Source organism: Anolis carolinensis, chromosome 4 (genome assembly GCF_035594765.1).
Source record: "Anolis carolinensis isolate JA03-04 chromosome 4, rAnoCar3.1.pri, whole genome shotgun sequence".
In the NCBI taxonomy this organism is placed as follows: domain Eukaryota; kingdom Metazoa; phylum Chordata; class Lepidosauria; order Squamata; family Dactyloidae; genus Anolis; species Anolis carolinensis.
Genome location: NC_085844.1, coordinates 211,377,011 through 211,402,925, shown reverse-complemented (window position 1 = coordinate 211,402,925; position 25,915 = coordinate 211,377,011). Strand labels below are relative to the sequence as shown.

At 38.8% G+C, this 25,915-nt stretch overlaps 1 protein-coding gene across 11 annotated transcripts in view; it reads right to left on the bottom strand.

Annotated features, from left to right (window-relative positions):
- The window catches only part of ppp1r12b (protein phosphatase 1 regulatory subunit 12B), a 183,920-nt gene that overhangs the window by 29,364 nt on the left and 128,641 nt on the right, over nt 1–25,915 (bottom strand). The window contains exon 1 of one of the 11 annotated variants that reach the window (XM_008109888.3): nt 23,796–25,774. The exons of the other annotated variants lie outside the window; for them this stretch is intronic. Within the exon in view, the coding sequence (XP_008108095.1) occupies nt 23,796–23,897 (102 nt within the window). The 5' untranslated portion in view covers nt 23,898–25,774. Of the gene's footprint in view, nt 1–23,795; nt 25,775–25,915 lie in introns of those variants that run through there. 11 annotated transcript variants of the gene reach the window in all.

Genomic DNA, 25,915 nt, shown 5'->3' with positions numbered 1-25,915 from the left:
AAATTATTGGCTAGTATTTTCTACTTTTCATGAAAAGGAAAAAAAATATTCTTTCCTACTCTTTGGAATAAGTCATATTAAACAATTCCCAGCAACTAATGTGACTATCCTGTATAGAAGCAACTTGTATGAAGATCTCTTTTTCAGATCATTGACAGCAGATACACTTTCTGAAGACCATTTGAATAGAAATTAGTATTTTTATATGCAAAGGATATTTAACTTCAAAAAAGAAAATTAAATCACATTCCTTCTACAAGGCCCTGGGCTGTAGGAACCATTATAGGAAACTAGCTGTGCCCGGCCACGCGTTGCTGTGGCTTAGTCTGGTGGTGTTGGTCAGTCTACATTAGGTTGTATTTATGCTGTGACCTCCACCCTTCTTTATACTCACATTAGTAGTAGTATTTGAAGTCTGTTACCTTCTTCAATTTTTGTGTTGATTGATAATTGGTTGAGATCCCTGTTCTCTTTGGTTTGTTGTTAGTTGTAATGTCTGTTTCTGCTGAGTGTGGTTTATATTTTTATTGTGGTACAATAGTCCTTTTTTTGTTTTGCCTGTGTAGGTGTTTATTATTATTGTTGTTGTTGTGGTCATGAAGGTTGGATAAGTTAGATGCTACTGTATTGTTTTTTGGAGGCCCAGTGTAGCACTGACTGGCCTCTCAGCCTCAGTGCCTGGCTGTTTCTTGCCTGTGATGGTGTTGATTCTCGTTGCTGTTGTTGTTGTCATTGTTATTATTGTAATTGTTTTTTTGGAGGCCAAGTGTGAATGTAGTGATTGGGGAGGTGGATGAGTTGTGTTGTCAAATTTTGTATTTGTTATAGTCACAATGCGTTGTTGTGAGTTTTGTGGGTCCGGATTGTGGTTTTGTGGTGTAGTTGTGTTGTTACAACCGGGAGAAAAGGCTTTTGTGTTGTGTTGTCAAGTTTTGTATTTCTGGGGCGTTTAGTTGTGTTGTTATAGTCACGATGCACTGTTGTGAGTTTTGTGGGTCCGGATTGTGGTTTTGTGGTGTGGTTGTGTTGTTACAATCGGGAGAGAATGCTTTTATGTTGTTGCCAAGTTTCATATTTCTGGGGCATTTAGTTGTCTTGTTATAGTCATGATGCGTTGTTGTGAGTTTTGTGGGTCCAGTGTGGGTGTGTGGTGTGGTTATGTTGTTACAACTGGGAGGCAAGGCTTTTGCATTGTTTTGCCAAGTTTTGTGTTTCTGGGGCGTTTAGTTGTGTTGTTTATAGTCATGATGCGTTGTTGTGAGTTTTGTGGGTCCGGATTGTGGTTTTGTGTTGTGGTTGTGTTCTTACAACTGGGAGGCAAGGCTTTTGCGTTGTGTTGTCAAATTTTGTATTTCTGGGGTGTTTAGTTGTGTGCCAAGTTTCGTATTTCTGGGGTGTTTAGTTGGGTTGTTATAGTCACGATGCGTTGTTGTGAGTTTTATGGGTCCGGATTGTGGTTTTGTGGTGTGGTTGTGTTGTTACAACCTGGAGGGAAGACTTTTGCGTTGCTGTGGCTTAGTCTGGTGGTGTTGATCAGTCTACATTAGGTTGTATTTATGCTGTGACCTCCACCTTCTTTATACTCACATTAGTAGTAGTATTTGAAATCTGTTACCTTCTTCAATTTTTGTGTTGATTGATAATTGCTTGAGATCCCTGTTGTCTTTGGTTTGTTGTTGTAATGTCTGATTCTGCTGAGTGCGGTTTATATTTTTATTGTGGTACAATAGTCTTTTTTTGTTTTGCCTGTGTAGGTGTTTATTATTATTGCTGTTGTAGTGGTCATGAAGGTTGGATAAGTTAGATGCTACTGTATTGTTTTTTGGAGGCCCAGTGTAGCACTGACTGGCCTCTCAGCCTCAGTGCCTGGCTGTTTCTTGCCTGTGATGGTGTTGATTCTTGTTGTTGTTGTTGTCATTGTTATTATTGTAATTGTTTTTTTGGAGGCCAAGTGTGAATTGGGGAGGTGGATGAGTTGTGTTGTCAAATTTTGTATTTGTTATAGTCACTATGCGTTGTCAGTTTTGTGGGTCCGGATTGTGGTTTTGTGGTGTGGTTGTATTGTTACAACTGAGAGGCAAGGCTTTTGCATTGTTTTGCCAAGTTTTGTATTTCTGGGGCGTTTAGTTGTGTTGTTATAGTCATGATGCGTTGTTGTGAGTTTTGTGGGTCCGGATTGTGGTTTTGTGTTGTGGTTGTGTTCTTACAACTTGGAGGCAAGGCTTTTGCATTGTGTTGTCAAATTTTGTATTTCTGGGGCGTTTAGTTGTGTTGTTATAGTCACAATGCCTTGTTGTGAGTTTTGTGGGTCCGGATTGTGGTTTTGTGGTGTGGTTGTGTTGTTACAACCGGGAGGCAAGGTTTTTGCATTGTGTTGTCAAGTTTTATATTTCTGGGGCATTTAGTTGTGTGCCAAGTTTCATATTTCTGGGACGTTTAGTTGTGTTGTTATAGTCACGATGCATTCTTGTGAGTTTTGTGGGTCCGGATTGTAGTTTTGTGGTGTGGTTGTGTTGTTACAACCGGGAGGCAAGGCTTTTGCGTTGTGTTGTCAAGTTTTATATTTCTGGGGCGTTTAGTTGTGTACCAAGTTTCATATTTCTGGGGCGTTTAGTTGTGTTGTTATAGTCACGATGCGTTGTTGTGAGTTTTATGGGTCCGGATTGTGGTTTTGTGGTGTGGTTGTGTTGTTACAAGCTGGAGGGAAGGCTTTTGCATTGTGTTGCCAAGTTTCGTATTTGTGGGGCGTTTAGTTGTGTTGTTATAGTCACGATGCGTTGTTGTGAGTTTTGTGGGCCCTGTGTGGTTTTGTGGCGTGGTTGTGTTGTTACAACTGGGAGGCAAGGCTTTTGCATTGTGTTGGCAAGTTTTGTATTTCTGGGGCGTTTAGTTGTGTTTTTATCGCATGATGTGTTGTTGTGAGTTTTGTGGGTCTGGATTGTGGTTTTGTGGTGTGGTTGTGTTGTTGTAACCTGGAGGCAAGCCTTTTGCATTGTGTTGCCAAATTTCGTATTTCTGGGATGTTTAGTTTTGTTGTTATAGTCACTGCGCAAACAACTTTATCATTTTATATATATAGACTAGCTGTGCCCGGCCACGCGTTGCTGTGGCTTAGTCTGGTGGTGTTGGTCAGTGTACATTAGGTTGTATTTATGCTGTGATCTCCACCCTTCTTTATACTCACATTAGTAGTAGTAGTATTTGAAGTCTGTTACCGTCTTCAATTTTTGTGTTGATTGATAATTGCTTGAGATCCCTGTTGTCTTTGGTTTGTTGTTAATCGTGATGTCTGATTCTGCTGAGTGTGGTTTACATGTTATTGTGGTACAATAATCTTTTTTTTTTGCCTGTGTAGGTGTTTATTATTGTTGTTGTTGTAGTGGTCATGAAGGCTGGATAAGTTAGATGCTACTGTATTGTTTTTTGGAGGCCCAGTGTAGCACTGACTGGCCTCTCAGCCTCAGTGTCTGGCTGTTTCTTGCCTGTGATGGTGTTGATTCTTATTGTTGTCATTGTTATTATTGGAATTGTTTTTTTGGAGGCCAAGTGTGAATGTAGGGATTGGGGAGGTGGATGAGCACTGAATTGCTTTGTAGACTCAGTGCATGGCTCATTCTTGCCTGTGTAGGTGTTTATTATTAGTGGGTGAGTGGATGGATAGATGAGTGGATGGATAGATAGAGTGGGTGCTCTCCTTGTTTCCTTTATTCCTATGCTGTTCCCTTTCTCTGCTCCGATCCTGAGCTCGCTGATAAGAACACACTGGTCAGAAAGGAGGGTAAATATAACCTGATCAATGGTCTTTCTCTCCCTTTTGCTCTTGGCCTTCCGGGCAGAGAGGGAGGGCTCTTGTCCTTGGCGTTCCTTCGCTTCCCTTCCCTCCCTCCTTCCTTCATTCTATCCGTCCCAGCCTTTCCTGCCTGTGGAGCCATGGAACTGGGTCAATGGGTTGGATGGCGGGGAAAGGGAGAAGGAAGAGGCCTCTAATTGAAATGCATGGACTCCATGCCATGGGGTGCTGGAATTTGTAGTTTGCATCCAGTCCAACCCCTTTCTTTCTTTTTGTCATGGAGGAAGAACCCACCCAAACCTCTCAGACAGATGGCCATCCGGTTTAGTTGTGTTGTTATAGTCACAATGCGTTGTTGTGAGTTTTTTGGGTCCAGATTGTGGTTTTGTGGTGTGGTTGTGTTCTTACAACCGGGAGGAAAGGCTTTTGCGTTGTGTTGTCAAATTTTGTATTTCTGGGGCGTTTAGTTGTGTGCCAAGTTTCGTATTTCTGGGGCGTTTAGTTGTGGTGTTATAGTCACGATGCATTGTTATGAGTTTTGTGGGTCCGGATTGTGTTTTGTGGTGTGATTTTGTTGTTACAACTGGGAGGCAAAGCTTTTGCGTTGTTTTGCGAGGTTTCGTATTTCTGGGGCGTTTAGTTGTGTTGTTATAGTCATGATGCGTTGTTGTGAATTTTGTGGGTCTGGATTGTGGTTTTGTGGTGTGATTGTGTTGTTACAACCGGGAGGCAAGGCTTTTGCGTTGTTTTGTCAAATTTTGTATTTCTGGGGAGTTTAGTTGTGTTGCTATAGTCACAATGCGTTGTTGTGAGTTTTGTGGGTCTGGATTGTGGTTTTGTGGTGTGGTTGTGTTGTTACAACTGGGAGGAAAGGCTTTTGCGTTGTGTTGTGAAGTTTTGTATTTCTGGGGCATTTAGTTGTGTGCCAAGTTTCGTATTTCTGTGGCGTTTAGTTGTGTTGTTATAGTCACGATGCTTTGTTGTGAGTTTTGTGCATCCGGATTGTGGTTTTGTGGTGTGGTTGTGTTGTTACAACTGGGAGGGAAGGCATTTGCATTGTGTCGCCAAGTTTCGGATTTCTGGGGTGTTTAGTTGTGTTGTTATAGTCATGATGCGTTGTTGTGAGTTTTGTGGGTCCAGTGTGGTTTTGTGGTGTGATTGTGTTGTTACAACCGGGAGGCAAGGCTTTTGCGTTGTGTTGCCAAGTTTTGTATTTCTAGGGCGTTTAGTTGTGTTGTTATAGTCATGATGTGTTGTTGTGAGTTTTGTGGGTCCGGATTGTGGTTTTGTGGTGTGGTTGTGTTGTTGTAACCGGGAGGCAAGGCTTTTGCATTGTGTTGCCAAGTTTCGTATTTCTGGGATGTTTAGTTTTGTTGTTATAGTCACTGCGCCCGCAACTTTATCCTTTTATATATATAGATTATCATCAAAACATTAAAGTTGAATTGCCATAGATCATTCTGCTGCCACTGGGTGTTCTGATGTCCAGTGATTTAAAACTTCTAAGTGATACTCCTATGACTTTTAAGCCTGCCTCAAGCACTGAAACAGCCTGAAATTAGTGAATCAATTAAAACTATGGTTCATAAAAGTTTCAGTATTAAAGGCAAGTTTAGAAGAGGCTTCCCCCTCCTATTAATTAACTGTATTTAGTATATATCCTACCTTTCTTGTTGCACAGGACACAAAGGAGTTATGTATGTATGCATGGAGAAGAGGCAACATCAATGGATCTGACTTTTTGTTTTAAAATTTTTATATTGTATTTAATAGTTTGAATTGATTTTATGTACTGTGTAAGTTTGATCTTGTGTAGGTATCGAATTACTGCCATTGTTGTAAGCCACCCTGAGTCCCTTCTGGTGAGAAGGGCGGGATATAAATGTTGGAAATAAATAAATTATTGATTTCTCAAAAACAAGTCATGCCAGGCTAATCTTATCTCTTTTTTCTATAGAGTTACTAGCTGTGCCCGGCAACGCGTTGCTGTGGCATTGTCTGGTGGTGTTGGTGAGAACTTGTTGATGTAGTGGTGGTATTGGATGTCTGTTGTATAGTTGTCTTTATGTTTAGTATGCATTTGGTTGTTTGTGTACTGTGAAAGTGGTGAGGGTAGAGGGGGTCTATGTCCCTGTGTAGTATTGTATAGTATTTATACGTTGTCCATGTGTTGTGAATGCTTGGATTGTGTCCTGCTGCATAGTAGAAAGGGTTGGGCTGGATGGCCCTTAGGGACCTCTTCAAACTCTTGGATTCTATGCTATTATCATCATCATCATCATCTTCATCATCATTATTATGTAGAGGCTGGATGGCCATCTGTCACGAGTGCTTGGATTGTGTCCTCCTGCATGGTAGAAGGAAGTTGATCTGGACGATCCTTAGGGGTCACTCCAAACCTTAGGATTGTATGATGTTGTTGTTGGCAGAATTGGGTTGGACTGGATGGCCTTTAGGGGTGTCTCCGAACTGTCTGATGCTATGATTCGATTTGTAGTATTACTGTGCAGATCTTGGATGGCCATCTGTCAGGAGTGCTTGTTTTGTGTAGTCCTGCATGGTAGAAGGAAGTTGAACTGGATGATCCTTAGGGGTGTCTCCTAACCTTATGATTGTATGATCATCATCTTCTTCTTCTTCTTCTTCTTCTTCTTCTTCTTCTTCTTCTTATTATTATTATTATTATTATTATTATTATTATTATTATTATTATTGAGAGGCTGGGTGGCCATCTGTTGGGTGTGCTTGGATTGTGTCCTCCATGGCAGAATTGGGTTGGACTGGATTACCACAGTAATTATTTCATATTACAGTAGAATGTCACTTATCCAACATTCGCTTATCCAATGTTCTAGATTATCCAACGCAGTCTGCCTTTTAGTAGTAAATGTTTTAAATTCATTGTGATATTTTGGTGCTAAATTTGTAAATACAGTAATTACAACATAGCATTACTGAGCATTGAACTACTTTTTCTGTCAAATGTGTTGTATAACATGATGTTTGGTGCTTAATTTGTATAATGATGACCTAATTTGATGTTTAATCGGCTTTTCCTGAATCCCTTCTTATTATCCAACATATTCACTTATCCAACGTTCTGCTGGCCTATTTATGTTGGATAAGTGAGAATCTACTGTATATTGATAATGTTATATTATCTGCTTAGAACTGGATTATATGTGGCCCCTTCTACACAGCTGGATAAAATGCACACTGAAGTGGATTATATGGCAGTGTGGAGTCAAGATAATCCAGTTCAAAAAGATAATATAAGATTCTAAATGGGTTATATAGCTGTGTGGAAGGGCCTTGAGTCTACACTGCAATATAATCCAGTTAAAATGTGATAATCTGTGGAAGAGGCCTAAGTGAGGCCTAACTGTGCCTGTCCCCTGGGCTGAGTAGGTTGCTAGGAGACCAAGTGGGCAGAGCTTAGCCTTCTAACGGGCAGCAATTGGATAAAAACTATTATTCCTCTCCCTGTAATTAGGACTTTATTTTTCTTTTTGTTGTATCAACCTAGAGCTGTGGATGATGGGTTGTGTTGTCAAATTTCGAGGTTGGGGGGCCAGTAGTTTTGTTGTTTTGTCCGCTGCCCTGATGCCATCACTCTTTATATATATAGATAGATAAGCTTGGTATATGCAGGGGGTGCTATGGATGCAGCATATCTTGATTTCAGTAAGGCACCTGACAAGGTCTCCCATGATCTTCTTTCAAACTAACTAGTAAAATTTGGGCTAGTCAATACTACTGTTAGGTGGATCTGTAATTGCTTAAGCAACTGAACCCAAAGGGTGTTCACCAATGTATACTCTTCATCTTGGAAAGAAATGACTAGTGGGGTGCTGCAGGGTTCTGTCTTGGGCCCAGTGCCACTCAACACCTTTATTTATGACTTGGATGAAGATTTAGAGAGCATGGTTATCAAGTATGCAGAAGACTCCAAATTGGGAAGAATAGCTAATCTATATATATATAAAAGAGAGAAAAACTGGCCACCGTGAAGGTAGCAACAAAACTATACATCCAAATTTGACAACGGAACCCAGCGGCCTTGCCGCTAGGTCCCTAACGACAAACCCAACATCTTCGACACAATTCGGCCCCAAAACAGCCCAAAAACCGCACAAATCAAACAGCACATGCACCGGACACTAAGTGGCGCATGCGCACAACAGACACACAAGCCCCTTCCTCAACGTTCCAAACATCGATTCCTGCCGCCACCATCACCTTCAACAGTCGTGCGCCTGCTCAACCCACACAACATCCTCAAACTAGGAGTGGAAAAGAGGAGAGTGCCATGGAGTCCCAGAGTCTCTCTCCTCTGCCCTCACTTCCAACAGACCCCTGAGGATGCTTGCCACAGAAGCATGCGAAACGTCAGGAGAGAATGCTAATTGGAAAATGGTCATCCAGCCCGAAAAACTCACAGCAATGCTGACAACGCTCCTGCTGCTTCTTAAAGGGCCAGGCGCCGTGTTTCTAACTTTGGGGCGGTGTAGGGCGGGGTCCCCTCTGGGAGGCAGCCTCCTTCGAGTAAGGGGCGAGAGGATGGAAGAGCCGCTTCTCCTGCTTCTCCTTCCCCGACACAAAAGGAACCCCACTCGGCTGAAGAAGGGAGGTGGGGAAAGGGTGACGACTCTGCTTTTCTGTGGCCAAGGCACCCTCTCCCAAAAGCCCTCCCTCTCCCTTCAAAGCCCCCAACCCAAAGAAGGCGCTTTTTTGGATTTACTACTATCTTGGAAACCCTGTGGTGCTTGGTTCAGTGCTGCCTGGATAAAGGTGAGCTACAACTCCCAGATTCCCAGGGCAATCACCCCCCAAATCCTGCCAGTATTTGCAGCTGGCCATGTTGGGTCTTTGGACCAAGTTTATTGCACATCCGTCCTCGGCTGTGTTCAGGGTTCTCTACATAAGGGTGAACTATAACTCCCAGATCCGAGGTCAGTCACCCCCAAACCAGGCCTGTATGCACAGTTGGCTATGCTGGGTCTGTGTGTGTGCCAAGTTTGTTCCAGATCTTACCTCAATTGGATTCAGTGCTTTCTCCAGCAACTGAACTACAACTCCCAAAACCAAAATCCATTCCCCTAAATGCCTGCAGTATGTTCAGTTGGTCATGGGAACCCTACTACTCTTCCACACACCCATAATATCAAAACAAAATAACCCACAATATCTGCCTTCATCTGGGTTATCTGACTCCACACTACCATATAATCCACTTCAAACCAGATAATGTGGATTATCTACCTTGATATTCTGGTTTACATGGCACACAGCCATATAACCCAAAATATCAAGGCACAATCACCCACAATATCTGCATTGAACTGAGTTATCTGAGTCCGCATTGCCATATAATCCACTTCAATGTACATTTTATATACCTGTGTAGAAGAAGCCTCATATAATCCAGTTCTAAGCAGATAATATATTATAAATATACAGTAGAGTCTCACTTATCCAACATAAACACCCCGGCAAAACGTTGCATAAGCGAATATGTTGGATAATAAGAAGGGATTAAGGAAAAGTCTATTAAATGTCAAATTACATTATGATTTTACAAATTAACCACCAAAACATCATGTTATACAACAAATTTCACAGAAAAAGTAGTTCAATCCTCGGTGATACTATGTAGTAATTACTGTATTTACAAATTTACCACCAAAACATCACAATATATTGAAAACATTGACTACAAAAACATTGACTACTAAAAGATAGACTACGTTTGGTAATCCAGAACATTAGATAAGCGAATGTTGGATAAGTCAAACTCTATTGTAATATGAAATAATTACTATGGTATAATAATACAGAACAATATAATCTCTAAAACCAGGACAATAAATAAAGACCAACACTCGGAAACCAGGCAAATTGGGAATTTCAAAAAGGAAACAATCAGGCCCACCTAACACTTCTCAACAAAGGATTCTCCCAGGCAGGAAGCAAACAGACTTTGAAACTCCAAGACCATGAAATGCTAATCAATGTGGTTAATTGCAGCATTCATACCTGCCACACTGAAACTATTAATTGCTATTCAAACTGGCCAACCAAGGATTCCGCAAGCTAGAAAACCTCCAAGCTCTGAAGCCACAAGACTACTCTGTCCCATACAACCAGGCCTACAAAGGATGCCCTATGTAGAAAGCGGTCAGACTTTTAAGCTACAAGACTATTCACTCCAGTTCAACCTTGCCAAACAAGGATTCCCCTATTAAGGAAGTACCCAGGCTTCAAATCGGCTCTTTGATTAAGGCTGCTACTCCAGCTACTCCACAAAACGGCCAGGCTTCGAGGCTGCAAGGCTATTCACTACTATTCCACCTGGCCAACAAATTATTCCCATAAGCCACAGCAACGCGTGGCCGGGCAAAGCTAGTACTCTATAAGACAGGATCAGAATTTTAAAAAACCATAATAGATTAGACAGCTGGGCCAAAACTAACAAAATTAATTTCAACAAAGAGAAATGGAAACTACTTCACTTAGACAGAAAAAATGAAATGCAAAGATAAGAAGATGGGTGACACCTGGTTCATCAACAGTCCACGTAAAAAAGATCTTGGAGTCTTAGTGGGCATCAAGTTGAACATGAGCCAACAGTGTGATGCAGCAGTTTAAAAAGCCAATGGGATTTTGGGCTGTATCAAAAATAGTGCAGTGTCTAGATCAAGAGAAGTAATGGGGCCCCTCTATTCTGTTTTGGCCAGACCTCACAATAATGGAAGAGAGATATTGACAAACTGGAATGTGTCCAGAGGAGGGCAATTAAAATGATCCAAGGTCTGGAAACCACTGCCCTATGAGTAGTAGTTTAGGGAGGTGGGTAAGTTTAGCCTGCAGAAGAGAAGGTTGAGAGAAGACATGATAGCCATGTATAAATATTTGAAAGGCTGTCATAAGAAAGAGGGAGCAGTCTTGTTTTCTGCTGTCCTGGAGACTAGGACTCGGATCAATGGGTTCAAATTATAGGAAAGGAGATTCTACCTGAACATTAGGAAGAACTTCCTGACATAAGACCTGTTCCACAGTGAAATTCACTGCCTCAGAGGGTGGAAGCTCCTTCTTTGGAGGCTTTTAAACAGAGCCTGGATGGTACTTTGATTATGCTTTTTCTATATGGCAGGGGGCTGGACTAGATAGCCCCCACAGTCTCTTCCAACTTATGATTCTATGGCTCCTGTAACATGTACACACATCAACTACAAAGCAATGTAGAACACTTTAACACACTTTTGTTCGTACACAAGAGTGACAACCTTTTTTTGGATGAATGGATTTTAATCATATGTTTTATATTTTTTATATTGTTTTAATTGGATTTTCATTGCTGTTTTAATTATGTGTAGGCATCGAATTGTTGCCAATTTTGTACGCCGCCCTGAGTCCCTTCGGGTGAGAAGGGCGGGATATAAATGTTGGAAATAAATAAAATAAATAAATAAACCTCATTTGAATGGTGAATTAGGGATTTACAGAAACACATTTCATGTTAAAGAATGAAAACATGCACTGCTAGCTGTGGAGAAACCCAGAAAGAGAGGGAAAAACTAAGTAAAGTCACATATGGAGGATTGTTTTAGAGCAACAATAGATTTGATACAATAATAGATTTGGAATATATGCAATGACTTCAGAATGGCCTTGGACTATGATTTCTAGATGGCGAGATTTTAATATTGATGTAATGTTTTAAATGTTTAATATATATTCATTTTGATTTTTTAAAGCTTTATGTTCTATATGTGTTTTAAGGCATTGAATAATTGCCATATGTAAGCTGCCTTGAGTCCCCTTCGAGGTAGAGAAAGGAGGGGTATAAATAGGGCAAATAAATAAATAAATAAATAATCCGAAATTATCCATCCCCCAGAAAAAACTTGGGAAACATAGGTTATTGAAGAGAACAAGAGGAATCCCACAAGAAATTGACAGTCAAAAAAAGATGACAGGTTTAAAAAAGATTTTGCCACCTTTATTTTCCTCTGCAACATCATTACTGGAAGGGTCAAATGGCTTCAAAAGAGACAGCAGACTCATTATCCCACAACTGTGTGTGTGGGAGTTTTGACTCAGAAAGAAGTCCAATCAAAAAACAGTTCCCTGGGGTTAGACCAGCACTAACATAAAGAGGCAGAGCTGACAATTTCCCATAATCTGTAAAATGATTTAAGGAGAAGGAGAATGAGATCTGAGAAATTACATTCAAAGAGTGAACTTGGCTATTCTTTCAGCCAACCACCTTTATAATTTTGAAGTCTGTCTGCTCTTGCCTCTCTTAAGTTTCTGAAACAATATGAAAAACTGACTGGCAGCTCATTCTGAAGTGATCTACGTTCAACCTCTACATCCCTGTCCTTAACATGAGCTCAGAAATATTGTCTGCTATCACAGATGCAGAGAAACGTTACATAAATCTGGCTTGTTGCACTTCCTGGTGTTTTCTGGTTTTATTTTTGGGTAGAAATGTTCATGACTTAAGGGAAGAGGATCAACAATCAGTTTTGCAGGAAAAAATATCAGACAGTCAATCATAAATACTGAGACTGTTTCGCTACTTTTAAAGGATTCTAAATCTAATGAAATGAAACCGATACAGTCAGTTCCCAAGTTATGAACAAGATAGGTTCTGTAATCTTGTGCATAAGTTGAATTTGTTTATAAGTAGGAACAGGTAAATTTTAAAGTGTAACTCCACACACACACACACACTATAGGAAGGGTTAACATCCCTGTGGAGTTTGTTTTGCTGTTCAGAAGATTTCATCTCACTTTCTGTCCTTGGGATAATTGGATTTTGAAAAATTTGGTTCATTGTGGAAACAAGGATTGGTGATAAATCTTCAGTGGAGACACCTTTTCCTCATGATAACTCTTTTAGGAGATTTTCCTTTCCGAGGGGTAGATTTCTCTCACCTCTCATCATCTCACCCCCATTTTAACTAAGAGTTTGTTTTAAGTTGGATGTTCGTAACTCAGGGCTTTTCATAACCCTCTACAGGGCACCACTGAGAAAACTTCTACTGAACATCGAAGGAGGATGATTGCGTGCTCATAAGTTGTCATCTTGCAGAAAGCAGGGTCAAGACAAGAGGACATCGTTCAAAGAAGAAATCTTTTGAAGACTAACGTATCAAGATGGGACTAGGAGTTGGTTTGACTGGCTGAGATCAAGCCAACTTAATAATAATAATAATAATACTTTATTTATACCCCGCCACCATCTCCCCAACGGGGACTCGGGGCGGCTTACATGGGGCCATGCCCAGAGCAATACAATATAACAAAATATAAAAACAACATATCATAGCACAATTAAACAATACAATAGATAATAATATACATTACAACACAAAGTCAAAGAAACAGTAAAAACAAGGGCGGGCCGCATGAACACAAAGATAAAACTCGGGGTGAGAGAGACAAAGGAATAAAAACCACGGGGAACAGGGACATACGAAAGTGGAACAGTCTAGAGCAGGGGTCCTCAAACTTTTTAAGCCGAGGGCCGGTCCACAATCCTTCAGATTGTTGAGGGGCCGGATTATCATTTGGAAAAAAAATACAAACAAATTCTGATGCACACTGCACATGTCTTATTTGTAGTGCAAAAACAACAACAACAATGAAAGAACAATACAATATTTAAAAATAAAAATAATTTTAACCAACATACATTTATCAGGATTTTAATGGGAAGTGTACTCCTGCTTCTGGCCAATGAGATAGTCAAGTTAATTAGGGTTGTTGTTGTTGTTGTTGTTGTTGTTGTTGTATGCATGCCTTCAAGTCATTTCAGACTGTGGGCTAGCCTAAGTCTAAAATGTATTTATTTATTATTTATTTATTTACTGCATTTATTTACTACATTTGTATCACACCCTTCTCACCCCAAAGGGGACTCAGAGTGGCTTACAGATTATATGTACATACAATATATTATATTATTACCATAGCACAATATTAGCATTATATATTACTATATTGAACTATACCACTATACTGTAATATTATTAATGATATTATATGTAATATAGAATATATAATTAATATTATTATATGGTATTATTTTTAGTGTTATATTGTATTACATTATAATACTATTATCAATATTATATGTATATACAATATATTATATTATAAAACTGAGGGCGGGGGCCAGGTAAATGACCTCGGAGGGCCGCATCCGGCCCCCGGGCCTTAGTTTGGGGACCTCTGGTCTAGAGGATAGATGTTGGAGGGGAGTAACAAGAAGGAATATATGACAGTTACTCTCCAAAAGCACAACGGAAGAGCCATGTTTTTAAATCTTTTTAAAAACTCTATGTTGTTTGAGGTTGTGGGAGGGACTGCAGACAATATGATCAGATCAGGGACTATTCAAGACAGACTCCATTTTCGAAGCCAGTTTGCATTAGAAGTCAGTACAGTATAGTTTATGAAGTCAGCAGTATACAGTGTGCAGTTGGTAGTGTCAGTATGCTGCAGTGAGCAGTCAGTTTTTATTGAGTCAGTGTTCAGTAATGTATTAAAGACTGTTAGCCTGTATGCAACAAAGAAGAGACTAAAACAGACTGTTTTAGAGAACACATTATTTAAACTATCAACCAATAAGAAATGTACTTATATGCTGAATACATGTAGTTTGTTAAGTAAATCAACTATGCTACTTTTAAGGAAGACTATTTATTTTTGGCCTCTTGTGAGCATGATTTAAAAACCAATATATTTTATGTGGGAGTAGATGTTTTTTGGGCAACTGAAATAACACTTCTGAAGACCTGCTATATATTTTGTGGATTGGCAAATCTTTGTTCCTAACAGTTCAGAGAGACAACCAGGCATATCAACTCTAATAACTGAGAAGCCTAATTTGCCTTGCACAAATACTATTACATATTTACCATTAAGGAGAAGATTCACTCAAACAAGTATGTAACTCTTCTTAGGAAGATCGTATTTTATAAAAGGTTATTATTCCAAATAGTGTGGATACCAATTAATCTCCAAAAGGATCACACTTCCAAAAAACTATGGAGATTCCTGGTTTTCCAAAAAGCTATGATCTTTAAAAGGCCATGTCTTCCCCCCCTCCCTCTCCCTCCCCCCCCCCTCTCTCTCTCTCTATATATATATATGTATCGCCTTGAGTGAATTTCATCAAAACTGAGTTTGGCTGACCTAACTATGGCAGCAGATACTGAAAACAAAAGAAAGGAGCAATGAAACAAAGCCCCCCTGCCCTCCACCATTTATATACATGTTATCCACATATGTTTTTAATAAAGAGAAATAGAGCTAGGTATTAGAAAAACTTGGACAACAGAAAAGCCAGGGAAACATACAAAATTGATTGAAGATGTGTGTAGGATTTTTAAAAACCTAAATATTCTGCAGATGGCATAAATCTAATTAAAACATGTTCTTTAAAGAAAGCTTTTAGAACAATTCTTAAAACAGTTCAAAAGGTGGAGTCAGAGAATGAAACAGCCAAAGAGAAACTGGCTTAATTGGCTTCAATTGCTTTCTTCTGTGGCCAGTGCTTGATTCCAAAAAAGAAGGAAAGGCAAAAGGGGAGAGTGAGAGTTGAAAGAAAAGTAATATTTATGCTTTGGCAAACAAACAAACCAAAAAGCTTCACAAACATATATAATCTCTTCCAACAGGTTGAGATAAAAAAAAAAGACTGAGCTAGTTTAGACTGAAAACAGGAGATTCAATTTGGCATTGCTATTCACCAATTACTGATCCCATATTGGTAGTCCGAAACAAAACTAATTTTTTTCCTGCCTGCCAGGGCTGCAGGCCCTGGGAGGTGTGGCACTTCTCTCTTCTCCCCGGTTAACTGTGTAAAGCAAAGGGGGAAAAAAACCTTACTGTAACTCCATCAGCATGTGTGGACACAACACATCTTCAGGGTCTGGCACTCACATGCATTTTGGGCCTGCTCACCACTCTCCTTGGAAAAAGACTGCATCTGGCGAGCAGGCCTGCCAGCAGGCCCTGAAGCAGAGCATCGAAATAGCGCATTTTACTCGGCACTCTGCTTCAGACCTTGAAGATGCATTTGGCGTTCAGTCTGGAGCAGAGCGCCGAGTAAGATGTGATATTTTGGTGCTCCACTTCAGGGCCTACTGGTAGGCCTGCTCGCCACATGCAGCCTTTTTCCAAGGAGAGTGGTGAGCAGGGCCAAAACACCTGCACATGCCAGACCCTGAAAATGTGCTATGTTCACACACATCAATGGAGTTACAGTAAGGCTTTTTTCCTTTGCTTTACACAGTTAAGGGGGAAAAAGAGAGAAGTGCCTGTGCCTCCCAGGGCCTGCAGCCTTGGCAGGCACTAAAATCAGATGACAAACACTTACCATTCCCATTTCTCATTCGTTTCACTGGTGTTTCCGAACAGGAGGGGGGTGTACCATTTTGTGCATTCCGGATAAACAAAACGGTACAGAAACACAAATGAAATGGATGAAACAGTAACTGAGCCCATGTCTACTAGATAACATTGTGTGGAGAAATAAAAGTCCTTGTATTGGCCTTAGAAGGCCATTCATAAGGATGTAGTAACACAGAGAACTGCTACTGATGCAATTGACATAATGCTTTTTCGTTTCTTCCCCATTGTACTAGTTGGCACAGAAAATATTAGCAGGATGCCACCTACTAAGGTGATTGCTGCATAAAAGGAGATACCATGAGAATTCACCCAAGGAATATGCATGTAGAAATGTTTGTCAAACATGGCCCATAGATGCAGCTTAACTCTGAATTAGTGTAACAATTTAGATGCACAGCTACAAGTGAGATGTCTTTTTCTATCATGAACTTGAAGTGTGTTATTTAAAGCTTAATGTTGAACCAAACTCATTGTAGGCAACAGTGTAGACATTGAAGCTGTTAGTGCTGCTGAGTATCACTTGTCAACTTAAGAAATTTCTTTAACCCAACAACTTTACTCCTGACCAACTTTGTGAATCACTGATTCAACATTGTTTGAATTATTTTTTAAATCCTGAATGGAACTGATAGGTTTTCTACAATAGGGTGTTGTTGTGGGGAAAAGATAAAACAGTACCAGTAAAGATGGGGTAGAAAATGACAGGGAAGACATAAAGCTATGCAATTATAAATGGCCTTCAGACCATTAATTGTCTTGTCTGAGTCAGGAAGAATGCTATTTTGCTTGAGACTGATTTACAGGTGACATATTTTAGTTACTCAAGGGCAGAAGGCAGAGTTTAAATGTGCATGAATTGACAAGAAGTTATTTTTATGAGATTTCCATGTTAAGCAGATAGCACAACTTATGATAAAATCTTTGTGAAAACTCACTGTTCCTGCTGTGGAAGGGGTTGCAGGCTATAGTTTATGCTGAGATGTTATTGGTAAAATATAGAATGCTCCTGGTATAGATAACAACAGAAGACAGGACTTGTACAGCTCACATACTGCTAATTATACTGCCTATTATTTTCTTTAAAAAAAATCCAATGTCAAAAATGTGTAAATATTAGTTAAACCATAATGATGGTTGTTCTGATAACACTACTGGAGGCCCCATCAGAGATTTTTTTAGGTTATGCCTATTACTAAGTGCTGGTGACCTGACCAAAAACTAAGAATCTCAAATATTGAGGAGCTAAAGTGTATTAATTTTTTTTTTTTAATGAACGGACCCATTCATGTGATTAAGAACCAAGGAAACAACCAGCTTTGAATAACTCCAGCAAGACTAATACAAAGCATGGTTTTCACAAGCTATGAATCAATGGTATTAACAGAAAAATCCCTGGGTTTTTCTAGAACATAAAATTAAAGGATTAATAAGGGCAAATCAATTCACTAGAAAAAACAAACAAAAATAAAAATCCAAAGAGCTAATTTCTCCAATGCCTCACTTTCTTCATGGCCACAGTACCCACGTTTTCTCTGGCGACTCTTAGTGATGCTAGCATGATTACAGTACTGTAATGTGCCAACAGAATTCTGATCTCTCAGTTTTAAACATTACAATACAATGCTTTTAAGGACATGTACATCAAGAGAACTGGTCCCTTTGCCATGCACTGTTGGCATGTGGGAAGTGCAGCACACACTATATCCAGATTGAAGCTGACACTTGGGAGGCATTCTCCAAGTTGGATTCAATAGGAAAAAAGATGCATGGGGAAAACAGATATGTCTCAGTTCATGACACCAAGTTTTCCTATGCACTCAGTGCCTGTTTGGCTGGTTTCTGTTCCCTCTTTATCAAGGTTAACAAAGGGTAACTGAGGCATAATTATACTAAAGAGCTTCGAAGTAGATGTTTAATAGTTCACAGTCTTAAAATTTTGCTGCTTATTAGCACTGCTTACTCAGACCTCCAGCAAACATTTATGCAGCATTCTGAGAATAGAGAATAGTAGACAGTTTAAGTATTAATATTTATTCTTTCGCTCAGTATAGAAGTGTTGATGGCTCTGAAATTCCCCACCTGACTCGTGTCAAATTCTCTTAGTGTTTTAGATATTCAGAGATGTTATCTTAAACTGATTTATGAAGGGAACTTATAAGGAAAAGTCCATTAGCGTAATATACAATTAAAATTGTGTCAACAGACCAAGCTTCTGGAGAAAGCTATTATTGTGGAATGAAGGTATGGTCATGTTGAATCACAAAGTGAAGCAACTGTTCAGAATGGACAGTACAGTAATTTATTCCTCTGTCTCTTTAAATAGTTTTAATAAGGTATATTCAAAGGACCAAAGAATTAGTGAAAGAATATGTGCATCATGTTCTAATGATCAGTGTTTAAATTATACTAAAGCAGTACTTTTGCTGGGAGGAAACTACCAGCCAGTCTGGCATTTTGGTGCTGGCTAACAGCTAAGTAGCTACAGTGAATAATCCAGCCTAGCTTGCCACTGATCTCATTATGACCTAGCAGTAAGCAAATACCTTGAATCCTTCATACAGTTGATTTTGAAAGAGTTGTATTGTCTTTCTAAATGAGAATTAAACAGGAATACAGTTGTTGCACACAGTGAACTGGAACCATTAGACCTGTTTGACTTCTGATTTTTTTTCATGGCAGAAATATAATTAGAGGCCTATAACACCTTGCCCAGCTTTTTGGAAATTCGGGGTAAGGGATATGATTTCCATCTATTTGGATTCTATTACATTTGTTCTTCTATTTCTGGCAATGTTTTGAAGCAGAGACTTGATGACCACTGCTCTGAAAGAGAGCAAGCACCAGGAATGATATACAATTATATATTATGGTACATTTACAGCATTTTATATAGCATTCTATCAGAGGCGGCCCTAAGTTTTTTCGCTATGTAAGCAAAGGCCTCGCTTTCTCGCGAGATTTCGCGAAATCTCACAAATCTCAAGAGAAGAGCGAGGACTTCCTCGTTCCACAGCAAGCAACCCGATGGTCGCCGCTGCTGCCGCCGCTGCCCAGAGAGCGCCCCCCAGGGGCTGCGCCCCAAGCGGCGGCTTCAACAGCCTCCATGATGAACCGGTCCTGCATTCTATCATGATATAGGTACTGTCAGACACAACATAGAGAAGATTATGTGTGGGAAATAAGGATTATATAAAAGCAAAATACTAAATAAAGGAGCCAATGATGTTTAAATATTTGTTATTAAACAATTATCAGAATGGATTACAGTCAATAGTAAAATTGCAGCAAAGTTATGGCTAGTATAAGCTCTGGTCTTATCATTCATAATAAAGAAATGCTTTAAATCTAATTTAAATACTTCTTATTCCTTCCTAAGGCTACTAGAGAAATATTAAGAAGCAACAACTATTGTCACTGAGAATATTTTTTCTTAAGTATTCATGAAATTTCTTTTTTCTTCCTTAGGTTCTGCACCATTATAGTCATTTATGAAGCCCTAATCATCTATCATACTTAATGCAGGAACCATACTTCAGAACAGAGAAGTGGTTCTTAGACATTGTTAATTTAAAGTTATTTCCAGGGCAAGTCAACATCCCTTATATATAAAAACATGGAATTACAGTGTAGCATCATACCCTCATAAATGGTTTAGTTTTGTCAAGGCATCAACAAAATTATTCTAAAAACCATAACAAAAGTGTACACATATTGGTAACTGCTTAGTTTTAACTAAGAATAAATATCCAGGAAAGAGGCAAGATAAATACAGGTCAAGTACCCCATTTCTGAAATGCTTGGGACTGGAGGTATTTTTGGGGTATTTCCATAAATGTAATGAGGTATCTTAGAGCTGGAAATTCCACAATTGATTTATGCTTCATACATACAGTACTTTACACATATAACTTGGAGGTAGTTTTATACATAGTATCTTTAATAATATTGTGTATGAAACAAAATGTGTATACTGAACCAGAAAATAAGGGTGTCAGTATCTCAGCCATCCATGTGGATTATTTTGGAGCATTTATATTTCAGATAAGGGATACACAATCTGTATCACATGGTAATAAACACTGCCACTATCTGCCTTTAATAATATGTAGGCATTCTATTAATTTATATTATTTTGTATTAGAAAGCTCCTAGAAGAAAACTCCTACACCTAATGATACTTTTCACTCCACTCCTCTGATTTATTAAGATAGAGTAAGAATCCAGAAGAGTGCATGTCTTATAGCTAAAGAAAGTGGATTACTCTTCTGTGGCATCCTGAGAATTTGGTTTTCCTCTCTAGTCCCAATCATATAACTTGTATTCTGGCTCAGAAATGTTCATACTATTAACTACTATTTAAATCTTGTCTATTCCCACCTCAGAACTATCTATTTTTCTATTTGTGGAATCAGGGCTATGAGGAAATAATAGCTTCTATTTATTTACAGTATTTATATTCCGCCCTTCTCACCCCGAAGGGGACTCAGGGCGGATTAAAATGAATATATATATGGCAAATATTCAATGCCATAAGACAAACAACATACAGTATAGACACACACAGAGACATTTTTTAACATTTCCAGCTTCATGAGAGTATGCTTGATTCTGGCCACAGGGGGAGCTGTTGCTTCACCATCCACGAGTGACACTGAGTGCTGTACTTCCTCATTCCTTTCCACTGTTGCTGGCAGTTTTATGGTGTTGTAAATTAGTTAAATTAGTCTCCCACATAAAGTGTACCTAAATTTCCTACTTGACAGATGTAACTGTCTTTCGGGCTGCTTAGGTAAACAGCAAGCCGGGCTATTTAATGGTCAGACCTAACCCGACCCGCAGTGATTTATTGCAACTGGTTACTAGCCAGCTGCGCCACAGCCCGGCCCAATTCTAATCAAGTACATTCCAATGCAGAAAGAAAAAAGACCCTATCCATCCACCAGCTTCATAAAATCATATTGAGCAAAAAAATAAATAAATAGATGAAGACAATTCAAACAACTATTACAAACCATGAATGGGAGGGAGGCACTGCAAATCAAAGTGACTGGCCAATCTGATCTGGAAAACATTTCCTACTCAACTCCAAATCTGGCAGTTAGAGCACAAACAAAACCTATTGTTTCTTCTCTGGATACTCACATACCCAGGTTTCTTTCAGCCTTGAGGCACAAGTGATACCAATGTTGACTTGTCAGAAAAATTGACTCTGTCATGCGGAAAGTCATATTGCACACTAGAAAGTGTATCTAAACCATACCAACTTTAGAACAAATGGAACTGATTTTTATCACAGGTTTATTTTGTAGTTATGGAAACAAACACTACTGTGAATTAGGGAAAGTTATTTGGCCATGCATATGTCTCATCTACATTGGTATGATATGCATGCGAAAAGAACACGCGTGAAAATTTATATTTCTGCATCCATAGAGTAGAAAATAGAAAGCTATATAACTCATGAGGGTAAAGTGTGTAGAACTAAAGAGAGCCTGATTAGCTTGTTTACCATTTCAATATAACAAGAGCTCTCCGGAGAGCAAGGGTGTGATTTAATTGCTTAACAATGGATCCTAATTGATAGACAAAGATAATTGCTCCATTAAGCAATCAACTGTACAGAAAGAAGTCTCTATACAAGATTCCGAATGGGTGTAATTTAGTGATTCACAAAGTGAAAACTTTCTCAATACTTTCTGAATTGCCTAATGAGAGAAACAATTTTTTTAAAGCTATCTGCCACTGAAGCCAACATTTTTCAAGAGATAAATTCTTGATTAAGATTTGTGTAATGCATAATTCATGACTCCAGAAGAAAGAAAATGCTTTGTAATAAATCATACTTCTCCACAAAATAATTCAACTATACATCAAACACAAAGGAAAGAAAATGTATGTTCTATTAACATACTAAAAAAAGCCTGAACTTTAACTTTAGTTACTGTGTGATGCACTGTAGAGCTGTGATTAAATTTCCATATATGGCCATACTGGCTTTCTACATCTGAAAGTAGTACAATTGTTTTTTAAGTTACAGTAATTAAAGTAGCTGTTAAAATGTTTTTATGTAGTTATGCAATCTTATGTAGGTAGACTAATCCTGAGCTGTGGGAAGAGGCAAGGTAGAATCCATAGTAGAGGAAGTTACAGTAGAGTCTCACTTATCCATCATTCGCTTATCCAACGTTCTGGATTATCCAACGCATTTTTGTAGTCAATGTTTTCAATACATTGTGATATTTTGGTGCTAAATTTGTAAATATAGTAATTACTACATAGCATTACTGCATATTGAAATACTTTTCTGTCAAATTTGTTGTATAACATGATGTTTTGGTGCTTAATTTGTAAAATCATAACTGAATTTGGTGCTTAAAAGGCTTCTCCTTAATCTCTCCTTGTTATCCAACATATTCGCTTATCCAACGTTCTGCTGGCCCGTTTATGTTGGATAAGTGAGACTCTACTGTACTATGTCCTACAATTGTTGCCTTATATACATCAAATGGGGTAGGGCAGGTTTTTTTTCCCCTTGCTCTACTTTTTTCTTTAAACATTTTCGTGAAATAGCCTTACAATTGTCTTCAACAGAAATGAACAAATCCAAGACTAGAATGGGGTTCTCCCCTCAAGGGAGTGTGCTAGTGGTACCTTGGGTCTTTTGCCTCCTGTCCACCATGCAGCATTGCCAAGAAAGGTTTCCATTGCCACAACGAGGAGACCTAAAGCAGTAGATCTCACTCTTTGTGGATGAACAGGTTCACAATATTCTAAGGCTCCTGAAAGGTCTTTTTAGCTATGTTCTCTGTACCAATACTAGTTGGAGTCATTGGCTGCTAGCACATGGCAAGTTTCCAGGAAAGAAAGAAGCAATTGCATTTAATGGGCACACATTTAGTGCCAGTACTTATCTCATGTGGAAAAATATCAGTTCCCCCATATCAGTTAAGTCTGTTCCCCCATATCAGTTGCCTTAAGTAAAGAAAAAGTAATGTTTAGATCCTCTCATAGCTCCTTTTGGTGTACTTGGGACATGCCTATATTCTGGGGTGCTTTTTATTACATGCTTACAAATCAGAACTCTTGACTTTTGGAGAAATAATGTGAGATAGGAAAAATGGGAAAAATCATCAGATCTCTAACAAAGAAACTATTTTTTAACATTCCTACACCCAAGACAGATGTCAAACTTCAAAACATTAGCAATATTTAAGTACACAACATATGAAAAGCACAGAGTAGCTTAACAAGTCTTTCAGGTTTTGCTTCATTTTACTTCAAAGCCTATGCTGAAGTAAAAGTATCCAGTAAGTGCGGGTCCTGATCATGGTGAAGGAATAGGGAAACACATTCAAGTGATTTGCCTATAAGCCATCAAAAATCATTATAGTTAAGATTAGAAGATTTTGCATTTCCACACCACTGAAATTTCCTTTTATAAAAGAGTACTTTATTTTATGCAGATTCTTTAAGAAAAATGAACTGTACATTAAGACTACAGTTTGAAAAGCACATGTCATCTGCGATAATTGGCCCTTAGTTCGTTGCAATATAACACAGAAATTAAAAGGCTTACTCTGAGTGTCTTTGCAATCGGGGAAGGAGACGATGGGGGAGAATCAGACTGAGACTTTCTGTTTCGAGTAAACTCCTTACTTCTGGTATATAAGGACGACATGGTCCATTCAGGGCAGTGCAGGGCAACAAGACACCACTTGGTAAAGACAGACCCAGCTCTTCACTTCTGTGTCACTATGTGCAGCTGGGTGTTGCCCTCTAAAGTAAGAAGATACTTGTTTGACAATTACAGTATTTTAACTGCTGTTCCAAGTTAAAACGATTCTAGGCACCTGATTGATGACTGCAGAAACAAAGGTCACAGTCGGCTGTACAGTACTCCACAATGGATCAAGGAGCTTCTGTTGTCAGGGCAGAATGCCAGAGTGTGCCACCTTCAAAAATGAAACAGTCCTTAAAATCTTCCGGAAAACTTCCTGTTATTCAGTGTATTCATAAACCAAACACCATAGTTCCAGAAAATTGAAGATAATATCCATTGACAAAAAAGGTGAAGCCTAAAATTTACTAGTTTGTCCAAATAGGAAAAGTTTTAACAAAAAGCACTTTTTAATCCATAATCTTGCTAAGACAGATCTTCTTTGCTGGAGCAGAGCTGCATCATGAGAGAGAAAGTACAAATAAGGAACAAATGGTGCTTCAGAAATGGGCAGTCCAGATGAAGCTGTGTTCCATCCTCCAAGTTAGGAACGCCTTCACACACTTATCTTCCCTCCCCTCTTGCTATTTTCTGACATTCCAAATCCTTACTTGCTCAGTGAAGAATGCTGGAGGAAGGCCAAAGGCATAGATTCACTTTCAACTTGGGGTTTGGGCTGCTACTTGTAGGAGAAAGAAAGCTGACAATTCGAAAGCCCACAAGGCTTCAAAGTGAAAGACAGAGCAGAATTTAATACTCTTGCAAGGTCTAAGATCTAGGCATTCCGTTTTCTAGCATTTTTATGTGGCTGTAAACTGTTACTCCTTTTAAAATACTTTTTCACATTTTAGATCAACATTAACAGAGCCCAAGCTGAAGGAGTGGAAATTTAAAAGTCCCTTAAAATCATAACTAGATGCAACTAAAGCTTACTAAAATGAAACACGTTATTAAACAAGCATACATGGCCTAGGGCCAAAGGCTAACTCCTCTTTAATTATTTCACCATTGGCTCACATAGTGAATGTATACCTAATATGAAGCTAAATTACCGTTGGGTATCAAGCACTCCCAAAGCCTAAATAGTACAAGTTGTAAAGCTAATTCACTTTTGTATTAATATTTGCTTAATTGGCTTTTGTTGTCTTGAATTTATGCACAAAAGCAGTATACTTATTTCAAATGAAAGCACTTTGAAGTACTGTACTTTATGAATTCAATAGAATTGAAATGTGGGTCAAAAAGATATATAAAATCAATTAAGTTAAGTTTTAAAGAACAGAACTATAGCAGACAATGGATTTAGTTCTCATAATTGGTGAAGGATCTAAAGGTCAAACATAGGCCAAAAAAAATCCCCTCAAAATGCCAACATCATACTTACTGTGCATAAAGCGTATTCACACTGGAAAAATATGCAAGCAAACAATTGGAACATGGTAATTACTTCTTCGTTTTCTTGTAATGACTGTTTTATACTTCCCAACTGTGTATCATAGTATAATTCATATTATTCACAGATAGTTGTACCATCAAAACTTCTATGCAGGCTTATTAATTTCAATAGGTCAAGATTTTCTATGATGTTTGGATCCAATTCAGTCAATTTCAAAGCACATATTAAGGTGGGAATTAGCACTTTTAAGCTAAATATTAAGCTGAAATGAAATCTATATGACCAAACTTTCACCAACTTATACATACATACTAAGTAACCCTTTACTATATGGTGACTCCCTTCTGATAACCAATTTGCACAATTCTTCCATCTCTCCGGACAAAATGCAATATTGTAATTCAACTTTATTTCTAGGTTATGGCATGTGTTCCTAAGGAATGAAGATAATATAAAATAGCCTACCTTTATATTGTGATAAAAGTGGTTATCAGCAAAGAACTTAACATCAAGGTGAAGTTAATGATCTCCAAATCTCTCTCCTGCCCTCCCTCCCATACACACAAACACAAACTCTTTTCTC